This window comes from Strigops habroptila, chromosome 6 (assembly GCF_004027225.2).
Source record: "Strigops habroptila isolate Jane chromosome 6, bStrHab1.2.pri, whole genome shotgun sequence".
Lineage (NCBI taxonomy): Eukaryota > Metazoa > Chordata > Aves > Psittaciformes > Psittacidae > Strigops > Strigops habroptila.
In genome coordinates this window covers 16,358,697-16,371,792 of record NC_044282.2, presented here as the reverse complement: position 1 = coordinate 16,371,792, position 13,096 = coordinate 16,358,697, and the positions used below count along the sequence as shown (strand labels likewise).

General features: G+C 42.3%; 1 protein-coding gene across 1 annotated transcript; it reads right to left on the bottom strand.

Annotated features, from left to right (window-relative positions):
• Positions 1 to 7,462: 7,462 nt before the first annotated feature.
• CD24 (CD24 molecule) lies at positions 7,463 to 12,442 on the bottom strand. The gene is made up of 2 exons (XM_030490551.1): positions 12,258 to 12,442; positions 7,463 to 9,577 (listed from the first exon to the last, which is right to left on the bottom strand). The coding sequence occupies exons 1-2, from the start codon at positions 12,324 to 12,326 to the stop codon at positions 9,383 to 9,385; spliced, it is 264 nt and encodes an 87-aa protein (XP_030346411.1). The 5' UTR covers positions 12,327 to 12,442; the 3' UTR covers positions 7,463 to 9,382.
• Between the last annotated feature and the right edge of the window lie 654 nt (positions 12,443 to 13,096).

Below are 13,096 nucleotides of genomic sequence, written 5' to 3'. Positions count from 1 at the left end.
TTTGCTGCTTTAAAAAACTAATTCATACTCTATCTGCTTCTACAGAAAATGAAAGGTTGGAAGATGTAAATTAGACAAAACAAACAAACCTTTCATAGTATACTATGAGCTTCAGGTCTCCTGTGCACTTACTAAAATTTCAGTAACTCCTTCCAATTTCAAGCACAGTAAATTTGGGCCATTTGACAAACGACTCATCACCATTTTTTTTTAGGGTTGCTACATACAGATGCATATTTCAGGGAGACAGGTATTAAGAAACAACTTCTTTGAACTTGTTTTTCTCTTCCTTGCCCTCTCCCCCACGTTATCAAAGGGATGATAGGGTTTTTATCTTTCAAAACTCCCAAAATTTCCATCCTGGCTAACTGACTTTTAGGTTACATGACCATGCAGTGCATGTACATCTTCACATTTCTTTAGCTTGTATGTTGGAACCCACTGGCCCATCTCAACAGGCTTTAACAGGCTGATCGAAGTCCCAAACAGAATTAAGTTCCTGCTCACGTCATGAAAATTGAGGGCTGCGGGAAAGGGAAATATTCTCTAACAATGACGATTAAGAAATTGGGAACATGTACGTGTCTCATATGAGAGACAGTGAGCCTCTCTAAAGGCTCAGCTCACACAGAAAGTTTCTGTTAGACATGAGAATTACCTTAGCTTCAGTTTTCATGGGGTTGTTCATTGGAGGGCAATAAAGTTAAGTTCAAAAGCAGTGAAATAGCAATTCAATAACAATTCAGAGAGGAAAAAAGGGCCATGAGAAGACATCCAGCCTTCCCCTGAGTCAAAGGTATGATCAGCTAGATCTAAACTATTTCCTAAATGATGTTTATCCAACCAGCTTTCAGAAACATCCACAAGCTCCCCCAGCAATCTAGTTCAATGCGTCAGTATGTGACTTGTTTCCTTCAAAGCACTCATGAAGGACAGGCTATTTGCTGTATCTTAACAACTGTCTTTTACCTTCAGATTTCATTATGCTTCCCACTTCTCTTTTCACAACTGAACATGCTCCACTTTTTCCACTTTTTCTCATCTACACTTCTCATGATTTATATTGCTCTACTCTGAATTTTACCAGTTCATATCTGCTAATTGCAGTGTCAAAAACTGTCCGCAAGACTTCCTATTTGGAGCTTGTAAGATTTCTTCTGTTGAAGGGTTTGCTATAAGCATTTTTCAGACATTTCTTTATTTTTCAGTCCCTCCATAATGCCGCCCTTTTCCGCACCAGATCACATTACCTGCCATCCCAGCCCTGCCCGCTCCCCAACCTCCCTACCCCCCACCTCGCTGTTTAGGTTGTGCAAGACAGCAATCAATTCACAATCTTTCGTCTCTTTCCGTGGTGGAATAAACCCACCTCCCCAAGCCTCTCCTACTATGTTACCTGTGCCAGATCCAAGACCACTGCTGTGGCTTTATCTGGCCTCTCTCAGTCTACTTCTGTACTTTTGCACACTCTATTGCAAATGTGGTCACATGGGAGATGAACAAAGGGTAGTGATCATTTCCCTCAACTTGTTCAGGACCTGCTGGCTATGCTTGTGAGAGGGGGAGTTCAGAAGTGCGAGCCGTAACCACGGATTCCTCTTTCCCCACGGGTGCACAGGCAGGCTGATCCCTGCCATTGGCTTCAGCTTCTGCCCCAGGCTGACACTTGCTGCTGCCATCCCACCCCGGGCATTTGCCCTGCTCCTTCTCCGCAGCCAGCAGTTGCCTCTCTCCTCAGGGTGGCTTGCATGGCAGGGGAGCCTTGCCTGATCCAGGCAGGAGGTGAGGAGGGGAGGGGTCACCTACCTCAGAGGCAGGGGTGTGCTGAGGTTATGAGGAATCACGTTTTCCCTTGTCTACCCATCTGCTATGTCTGTTTTTGAAGCAAGACTGCAAGCTCTTCAGGGCCAAGACCATCTCCAGGCATGAAGCTATAGTATTACAATAACATAAATGGTAAGTAAGAGTAAATACATTATTTCAGTGTTGCTAGAAATCAAATGTGAAGGGTCCAGCTGGAACAAAATGCCATTTTCCAGATTCCCAGTTGATCAGCCTCTCATTTAGCCCCTCCTTCTGTCTTCTCAGACAGCAGTATAAACTGAAATGACTGGCTCAAGCCCAAATTGGGGCTTGACTGGGGCCCTCAGCTATCCCTGGGCTGAACCACCAAACAGTGTGGCTGCTCTGGGATGGTGATGACCCCCACATGTAATTGCCTAGGACAGGCCTTTCCTTATGGAAGGAGTGCAGGCAGGCTGTCGAGACCGGGCAGCTGAACTCTGGAAAACCTTCCATCTGGCTGTAGCAGGGATGAACGTCACCACCTTGATGGAAAGGTATTTCCAAACGCTCCTTCTGCTATAGCAATCAAAGGTTCTGTAATACAGAAAGCAAACAAGCAGGCAAGCAAAACAATAAAAGAGAGGGGCTTAATTGTTGTTTCCCTGAAAAATAAGCAGAGATCCCACGAGGTCTGTAAAAGCCTTCAGTATTACACACTAATTTTACACGGAAGGCAGTCAGACTACAACTCACAAGGACACTGATTTCAATAGGGATTAGAAGTCAGGCACCAAATTACCTTTGAAGACCTGGGCTTTAATTACTGCTGTTACGGAAAGCAGTGTAAAACCTGCTGATGAATAGCTAATGCCTAATAGGAGTTTTGGAGACAGCAATGACTGCCTCTGTGCTGAGGAACACATGATATAAAACTAGAGGAAAAAAAAAGAGTGAAGTAGAAGTTGAGTGATGTCAGCCTGCATTGCTGAGTGAGAACAGACCTGCTAAATGTAAACACATTGAAATACTCATTGAAGTCACAGACCCCTATCAGCTACCTAGTGAGATCCACAAATCTCTAGCAGATTAGATTACACATTTTGGGGTCAAAGTTGACATCTCAGTCAGGTCACAGGAGTTTATACAGATGCTCTACCTCTCATCCAGTTCCTCCACCATGTTAGCAATGTATTTCTGCTTACTGTGAGACTGTGGCAGAAGGCTTAGGTCAATGCCAGATTAACAGGGCTAAACTACTGTGGAGTTTGTATTGTGTCCTGAGTATAGCTGAATGTTGTTTTGATATTTACTTTCAGTAAAAACATGGACTGGTAGGGAAAAAAAAACCCAAAAGAGAAAACAAACCAAACAAAACCAAAGTAGTCTGTCATCCTGGTAATGCCTCACATTGGCTCATTTACTGGCAGCACTTTGCAAGAAGGCACACCTTACAGAAGCCTGAGGATTTTGGAATGGAGGCAATGACTAACTCCAATGTGAAAAAATCTGCTGCATTGCATGTAATTTTCTGTTAGTTTCCTGAAACAGGAAAGATAACAAAATTCGAGTAGTGATCATAGCCTTAAAAAGGAATTTGAAGATACTATTGGAAACTTACAGAAAGACACCAAATGCCAACAAGTTTTAGAAAACATAAAAAATTTTGTAGATAGTAGGGTACATGACAGCAAATATCAGCAGCAGCAGATACATGACAGCAAATGTCATCATCATGTCTCAAGATAAAATTATCATCACGTTTTTACATTACTCTCAGAGTCCTGCCAAAGAACTTTTTTTGCTTATTACTCAAAAACTTCTTTGTAGTGCAGCATTGAAACACTGAAACTGCCATGTTTGAGCAAAGACTCCATCAAGTGTGTATTCTGCATCATATTTGATGATTCTGTGAAGTTCATTTTCATGCTATTAACATACCTCAGACTGTCTTAGTAACTAAACACCTACCAGGTAATCTGCTTGTAGAGAAAATTCACTATCACTCCTAAAGCCATGAGGGTCCTCAAAACGTGGTTTCTACCAATTTTAGCACTGTTTATTAATCCTTGCTGTTATGGCTCTAATTGCTATAATTAGCTGTAGGTACTCAATCAGTATTGAATCCTACTAGTCTAATCAATCAGACTATATGCATTTGTTATTGTACTCCGGCATACATATTCCTCTGGTCTCAAAGTTCAGTCGTATCCCTCAAAAACCATTTGCATTTTATCTAATTCAGTAGGAAAAAATATACAGCATTTGCCAAGTGAAGTTTACATATTCAGTTTAATGAACACAGACTTTAAGTCCAGATTATGCATACTAAGCAATCTGAAAAAAGTCCACGCTTTGTTTTCAACGAGAGTTGTTGAAAAGAGGGAAACAGAACAATTGCTTTACAGAGGCGTTGCTTCCTTTAAAAATTTGTGCCACATAAAGAATACTTTTCGCACTAGGTCATTCAGGAGAGATTTTGGTGGAACGTGATCATTCAGTTTATGCAGCAAAACCTAGCTACCACTATTTAATTCTGCTGCGTGCTCAATTTTTATATTGTACACCCATCAGTTGTTAAAGCATAGCTCCTGCTAAGCTGAAAGCATGAAAGAAAGAGTCTCGGGTTGCTTCTGAAAAGCTTGAAAATGTTTTATTCATGTATTTGTAGCACATACATTGCAGGGAGTACTGCTGGATTCAAGAGAGAGTTGAATGACCGTTCACAGATGAAATTTCATTAGTTTAGGATTTTGGTTGAGCTGTATCAAATTGATCATGTTTCTTCTTCAGCTCCAGGTTATTCATTCTGGACATTTTGATGAAGACTAAACCAGAGCAATTATGCATTCATGAGTAGAATGCTGAGGGCTTCTCTTGGAAAACTGAAGGCAGATAACCAACGTAAGGATCAAGTATCTTTCCCAAGGCTACTGCATAATGATGAAAACATCGCATCTTAAAGCACGTATTGCAGAAGCCTAGCACTGCTCTTTAAACTGCTACAGGTAAAACAATGAATTTAAAATAACCAGCTTCTTTATCTGTTGGGGCACAGTAGACCTGTACAGTGCACAAAATGTAACGTGTGCTCTGTAATGAAGAGCTTTGTGCTGTTCAGAGGTGGAGTTGACAGATCCTGTTTCAAAGTTATCGTTAATGCAAAACCAAGAAATGTTCCCAATTGTATCCATTACAATAAAGTTGCCAAATGACAAAGCCTGCTGCCTAAATCATTTCAGTCAAGTATGGGAAATCAAATCCCTATGAAGCCTGAATGTGCACAAAATGCAAATCACTCTGAACTGCCTCCAAGGTATGCATGTTTATATACATCCTCATTTTCAGGTACAAGGTGTCATTGTGAGCTCTGCTGCGGAGACTGATGTAACCTGAGTGCAGGGAAATGCTCACTTGGAAAGATGCACAAAAAAAGGCTGGTCTTGCAGGCACTTCTCATGAGCCCTTCCACAGGCCAATGGGTGGGGTAAGAACTACTCTTGGGAGAAATTACTCCATACAAAATATTGTACTAATGACATTAGAGAGTATACTGCTGTCCTGAGCTAGTGTGAGAGTATTTGCATTGTACAGGTAAATCCTAAATGTTTGAAGGATTAGGCTAAAAGCTGGGAATGGCTTGTCAGAATAGTCCTGTGTTCATTTGAAAAGTCATTTATTGAGACATGAATAATGTCACATCTCCACAAAGAGTATGTAGGGCTATTCTTAGCATAACACAGCAGCACCATGCACACTGCCTTTCATACATTGAGAAAGAGGTTCAGGGTACATGATTTCATCTTGCTGAAAACAAGGAAGCCACTAGCAGAAGCTTATGGGTATAACAGTATTGGATCTGGCCCAAAATACTTCACCTTGTGGAGTCTTCTATTGAATGGAAGTTGTTCATTCCATGTCCCTGCAGATTTCTAAACCAGCTGAAAACTGCAATTTGAAAAAACTAAAGGGCTATTCAGAATATGATGTTGTGAAGGAAGGAACAGCAGGCTGCACACAAATTCTAAGTAAGTGCTCATTTTAGGCTATTTCACTCAAATAACAACACTATGCTTTATTCACTACATATGTGGCAAGCGTATGTTTACACCGAAAGCAGTGCCATGCACCAAACAGAAGCAGAATTGTTCCAGAGTCATTGCAATGTACATTATCCAGACGCACTCCAGCTGGACAGACTCGTGAAAGTGAGAGGCATAGGTAAGAGCTGGCTGCAGTTCTTACAGGTGTCACTTAGAAAAATTAAATAGTTGTGAAGTGTGTAGGCTCCATTCTTCCCCCTTCCCTCCCGCCTTCCCATTTTGCTACATAAATCCATCCCATCCTCTTTCCCTGGGTGGATTTCTTTATCACTGATCCCATTGTTCTGTGATGGGAGGGAATGGAACAAAGTTACCAAATTGTTTTTCTAAATCACTCATCTGGACTGGTGAAAACTCAAACACTCAAATGGCTTTAAATATGCTACTAAAAAGCATATCTGGCTCCATGTCTCTAAAAAAAAAAAACAAAAAACGGAAGCATACCACCACTGAAGCCAACCATCCCAATTCATTTGAATATTTACCCAAAAACTTAACGTCAAACATATTCCTATACTTCATTTATTTTACTGGTACATCATAGAATTAAGGCCCATTGTTGCAGCCTTTTTTGTTCTGTCTCTCTTTGGAAAGTCTCTCAATTTCTAGTTTTGTGGGATTTTTTGGGGGGGTTTTGGGTTTTTTTGGGGGTTTTTTTGTTTTTGGTTTTTTTTTTTTTTTTTTTTTTTAAAGATACAGGACAGGTAATGGTTGGTTATCTTCATGCTTTCTTCTGGAGCAGTCACAGGGAAGCTAAACGAGGGAACAATGTGCTTCTATACTCCCTGCACATTCCAAGATTTATTCAAACAACGAGCTTTGATAAACTCATCCTGCTCCTCAGGTTTGTCCAGCCTACTGGAAAAGTAAGGGAACACAATCAAAGGCCTGCCGCACTGCATTCCCTCTGCAGCCTCGGCCTTGGGAGGCCTCTCCAGGGGCCTCTTTCCCACTGATAAATGCAGACGGTTGTGCAGCCTGCCTAAGCAGCGAGGCATTTTTAAATGCCTTTTTCCAAAGCTAGGGAGTAAAGATAATCACTCAGAATAGCATTGGGCCTTTAAGGGTTGTTAGAAAGTAGCATACCTGGAAAACAACAGAGGCACAGCTTCAGAATGTCATGAACTGGAACTATTTGGCTTTGAATTCTCATGCAGGTGATATTTGCTTGTCAGCAAAATATTACACAAGTTCCTACCTCTTCCAGCCTCTGTCCTTCATCGAGCATGGTGAAACCTGAATTATTAGGATATTCTTATGATATTACTGTAGTCTGTGGGAGTCAGAATCTTCAAGCAGTTTATTCAATATTTGATAACTGGAAACTGAAAAACAGCTTTAGCAGTTGTAAGGAAAATAACTCATTGCCACATTAAGAAATGAAGGAAAACTCTTTATGCACTGTTTGTCTAAAATGAAAGTGTAAGAGTACTTTGAAAGTGAAGAGGCTGTAGTAAGTATGGAAAACTTACTACAGTACTAAAGATGTTAATCAAATCTCACTGGCTAGTTCCAAAGTGGAATCCAGATTCCCAGTGTCACTAAACTTCACAGAGAAATAAAACTAAATACACTTCAGCAGTTCTACACCTTGAGGTTTTTAATCACATATACTGTCTTGCTTAACAGTTCATTCACTTTACGCAGGCAACTTACAAGTTTTTGTAGAAGTGTCTGGAAGTGCATCTAGAATGCATTGCCTGTTCACTGGTTTATTTACAGTTTTTTCCAATGAAAATCAGTAGCTAATAAATCAAAGCATAATTACACAAACACAAAAATACAATCATTAACATTTTACTGGATACAAATGATAAGCATAAGGAAATGTCCATGTACACTCACTGACATGAATTTGTGTTAGTTTGCTATTAATATGTGATGCTCTGGATTGGTGGTAATGTAACTGAGAGACGTGTCTTAAAAAAAAGAAAAAAAAAAAAGAATTAGAGAGCCACTCATGTTTGACGTGATCTTATACAAGATATCTATCTGTACACAGCGATGTGATCATGTATACTCACATGAGATCGTATCAATGTTATTAACTTTTTCTCTGACAAGGTTTTATCATCAAGGCAGTTGAACCTCCTCAACAAAGCTTGCTTCGATCAAGTACCAGATACTATTATCTAAAGTGTTGGATGATACAGAAACAATCTGTGCAAGTGTAGCAATTTTGATTCAGAAAATTTTAAAAAAGTAGTATTTACAAAGGTAACTTTTAAATTCACTGATTAAATTAAGATTCCAGTCCTCATATTCCAAACACCTGATCATTTAATTTCTTATTTTTGGCGTTTTGCTCTCCTCTCCCCATTCCTTCTCCCCACCACAAATATTAGCTCATGTTTAAAGTAAACTTTTACAATTAAAACTCTTCAGAACAAAAAAACCCACAAAAACCCAAAAACCAGCAAGATATTCACCTTGTGACCAAAAAAAAACCAAACAAAAAAAAAAAAAAAAAAAAAAGAAAAAGCAGCACTAGAACATTACTCAGAAGATTTCATAAATCCTTCATAATTAAGGAAAGTTCCAGGAGCAAAAACTTACACAATTTGTAGAACTTGGGAGGAGAAATTGGGGAAAGAGGAGATATTTATCCCTTGACTTTTTTCTGGTTTTGTCTGAACTTAATTTACAAAAAGCTCCTGGTACTTTTCCCAGTGTTCCCACACCTCCTTTCTCTGGCACATATGGTTTAATATGCAAACAATTTAAATAAAATGTCAAATTCAAATTCCCACCGTAAATAATTCAACTCTTACGAAAACCGATGGGCTTCAGCTATTTCAAAACTAGCCCTGCCCGGCTAGCCATTTGGTTAGGACTCAGAAGTCAAATAAAGAGGAGTCTTACATAAATTTGGTAATCTACTTGAGCCTTGTAACCATTTCATACAAATGAATTATAGAAGAAATCCTTTTCACTGATATTTTGTTTCTTGTGCATACATCCTACAACACACAGGTCATAACCATACAGGCTCTGCAAGAAACAGAACTTTTGAGCTTTTCTGTGTTTTCTAGTGGTTATATGAGCCTGTTGACTTTAACATTTAAAAGGAAAATAAAATCTTTTCAAGTTCTTATTCTAAATGGTAGATAAATGGTCTAGCCTTTTTTCTTGGTGGAGTATTATCATCCATCCTTATTATAAGATACTGCATTTCTTCTCAGCTTTAAATCAGGGGGTGTCAATACTGTCTCTTTTTGCTTCCATCTTGTTTTTCAAATTCCAATTCATTTGGTAGAAAAGCTCATCATTTTACCTTCTTGCTGAAGTCGGTCTTTCACACTGGTCAGCTTTGGAAAGTCAGAATACTGAGTGCTTCTCTAGGTCAGACTGGTACTAATTTGAGTATGGAGTGGAAGCAAGCCGGTTTGATGCGGAGTTTGGTCTGGTTTATTTTCATGCTGGGTCAGAGATCTAGCCATCTCAGATGGTTCAGGAAACTGGGTGGGGAGTGGTAGCCATTTCCATGCCAGAGTCTCTTAACAGCAAAAATACAGAAGAGAAACTGAGAGAATGACAAGAAGACTTGTGGTTGAGTGAAGGCAATTTCCATGTCCCTGAGTGGTGGTATTGTTCAGTGAATTTGTGACAGCTGACAGGTAAGTGGAACTTGCTGAAGAATTGTTTGAAGGTGTTGGACTTGTTCCATTTGTTCCATTGGCATCGCAGTAAATCTAGAATGCAAGGGGGGGAAAGTAGTAACAAAAAGGAGGCTTTTTGTCTTTTTTTTTTTTTTTTTTTTTTTAATATCATAAGACAAATTGGTAGTAACAAACAATCTGTAGCACCACTCAGCCACAGTACTCAGATACGATATACACAATCGCCCATGCCTCTCATTGTGCCGTTAAGGACAAAGACATCTTGAAATGCATGCATGACGTTGTTAAAGAAATAAATCTAACATTTTTCTAAGTGTTTTTCTGTTGTTATGCAACTACCACTTTATCAAAACCCTGCACTGAAACAAAAGATAGACTAGAGAAGGCGGCTTCAAAAAACCTCACACCAAAAAAGGAAAAAAAAGAAAGAGGCAAATGTAAAGCTATGCAAATACAAATCTTACTATGAAGAGACTTTTAGACAACTGCATGAATTCATTGTCTCTGCAAACTAAGCCACAAACAAAAATACAAGCAAACAATGGTTTTGTTTTCTATTGCTACTGTTTCTGGGCCTGGTTTGGGGATTCCTTTCAAGCAATAGTGGGGCTTATAAGTGGACTTTATATTTCAGCCTCTCGATTCTTATCTTGCCGTGGTAGTACTGAATTGCTGAACTTAGAACAATGGAACTGCACTGATTAAATCATAACCTATCTGCATGCTAGAGCACACAAATAAAGAATGCATTGGAGACCATATAATAGTAGCAAATTTAAAAAATACTGACAGAAAGCAAGCAAACAACAACAAAAAACAATTCCCCCCCCCCCATAAAACTGCATTATAGGGATAGAACATAAAATACACCCTATGTAACTTCAGTATCAGGCTATTTCCTGCACATGCACAGGAAAGCTTTCAAAGCTAAGCTAATGTGTTCTTTTCTTCCAGTGAAAAAGCATGTGGTACATGAGGGTGAAAAAACAAGAGCAGGAATCCCCAAAAATGAGCACAATATAGCAAGCTTGGCTTCAGCTCTGTGGCAGCAAACTTGTATTACACCAGAGCATTCCGGTAAGCCCTGGTAAGAGTTAGCTGAAGTAAACCCAGATATTGTCTTTAAAAAATAAAATAAAAAGCTACTTTAATAAATAATAATCTCCATAAAAGGTGTCTTTATTGTCTCATATTTCGAGTGCTACTGAGAATATTAATTTTCTTTAGCAGGAAAAATAATTATAGTGCCTCAATACTGAAGCCATGAAATCAATGTTAAATTAGAAAATTGCATGAGCATCTTCTTTAAGTATTTTCTACCAGGGGAAAAAACATCTTAAAAAAAAAAAAAAAAAAAAAGGCATGAAACAGAAAAACACCAGGATGGTGTAAGCCTTCTGGTAGTTTGAGGTTTTGGCAACCAGCCTCATGCTGGAAGCAATTTAGGACTGCAGGATAAAAATCGCTGTGTGGAAGTTTCTGTTGAAACCAGTCCGAAAGTGATCAATAATGAATTGCAGTGTTAATAACCTACAAGCTGGATACTAGGCAGGTCCCAACCCGCCCTGGAATTTTTGTGGTCTTTATACAAAGTCTCCGCTGCTGTTTTACACTTTGTTTTCTTAGTTTTAAACAGAAAACCTAGTTTCTGGTGGGGTTTTGTTTTGTTTGTTTCAGGTTTTTTTTCTGATTGTGCAGGGCTTAGATCCAAGTTCCACAACGCTACGGTAGATGGAACCCTGGCAGATCTTCTTAACGTGCATGTGACAAATACTGGTAACCCAAAGGGTCTGATCCTGCTCTCATCACTGCCAAGGGCAAGACTCCACTGAGTGCAATGGAGAAGGAATAAAGCCCTTCCTTACAGACAAAGGGCGGGGGGGGGAGGGAATATTTAAAACAATCTCCAGTAATCCCTTTGTTGTTAATTTTTGTGATATTGTGAAATTGAACATTTTCAAAAGGTGGTCTCTAGGCATGGATGCGGTAGTTGGGAGCCCCGCTTGGCTTGACTGTTTACAGAAAGCCAAATCACTACTGCATTCATTACCTTTGCACCAAGGGTAACACTTGGCCAGCACAGCAGCAAGAGGCTATTGTCTCTGCCTCAAGCTCCCAAACCTCCCGCTCCTGCCATACCCCTAGGACGGGATCCAAAGCCCCATACGCTGCGGGGGGATTCAGAGCAGGGTCTCGCTGCCCTCCAGCTGTAACACCGCCGCACTCCCGGAGCTAGCTCGGGTTTGGAGGGATCGTTCCCCTTCTTATCGGCGGTGGGGTTTAACGCTGCTTCTCGAGGCTTTCCCTCGAGGAACCCAGGGGAAGAAAGGCGGCCAACTCCAACTTCTTTCGGGGTTTTTTGGTTTTGTTTTGACGGGGATAACGCACGGCATCGCCATCCCGGGCGGTGGGCTCGTACCCGCCGCCTGCCCGAGCCCGTCCCAGCCCCGCCGCCGGGAAGGCTGCGGGACGAGCTCCGCGGCTCTTCGCCAGCCGCGGCTGCCCGGGCTCGTTACCCGCCGGGGCGGAGGCGCCGCCCGGCGGGGCACCGCGGCGGGGTCGGGGCCGAGATGGCGGCAGCACCCCTAACGGCCACGCGCCCAACAGCCCCTCTGGCGAAACCCGCCCCAACCCGGTCCTGAGGCGACCGCCGCGGTGGCGGGAGCCTGAGGGAGGGTCTCGGCGTGGCCGCTCTCCTGTCTCTCGCACTCGGGCCGGCGGCGGGGAAGCGCGGAGCCGCCCCGGGGCTCACCTGCGTGGGGAGGAGGAGGGCCAGGAGCAGGAGCCCCAAGCCGAGCCGCGCCGCCAGCGCCGTCCCCATGTCCGTCTGCTGCTGCTGTCCTGCCGCGCTGCGGTGCGCCTGCTGCTGCTCCTGCCGCTGTGGCTGCGGGCGAGAGGGATGCGCCTCTCGGCCGCGCCCGGCCTTTTAACGGCAGCGCGGGCTCCCGTGACGCCTCGCTGCCGCCGCCTTCCCCCTCCTCCTTCCCCACCCTTTCTCCTCCCCACACCTCTGCTCCCGCCCTGTGTGCCCGCCGCCCCGCGGGTCCCCGCGCCCCCTCGGGCTCCGCTTGCCCTCATGGAACCGGGCCGCTGGGGCAGCGCCTGCAGGGCCGTGCTGGCCTCCCTCCCTCCTTCCCTTCGGCAGACCCGCCAGCGTTGTTACCCCGCGTCTAGGTCTGAGAGGCGGTGGTGTCTTTGTCTAGTGCCGGCGTTTCGTGTTCTGGTACGGAGGGGCTGGCACAGGGCTGCAGAGGTTGGGTTGCAGTTACTCTAGAAAAAGTCTTATGTTTATAGAAACATGAAGCATTTTCATTAAAAAAAAAAAATCAAATCGTAAGTGGGAGAAGGAAAGGTAAAGAAGGCTGTAAGTACTTCCAATTGATGGGAACAGCGTGTGAAAGAGGAGTTCACATCCTGTCATGTTCCAAGCTGCCTTACCTCTAGTGCTCAGAATTCAGACCACAGGTTGCAATTTCAAGCACTCTCTGTATCTAAATATGTCATTGTTACCATTATTTCTTAAAGAGTAGGAAACCTGTGTAACAAGTGGAACAGGAGGTTCTTTCAGCCTCTGTGTATTTAAGGTTCTAG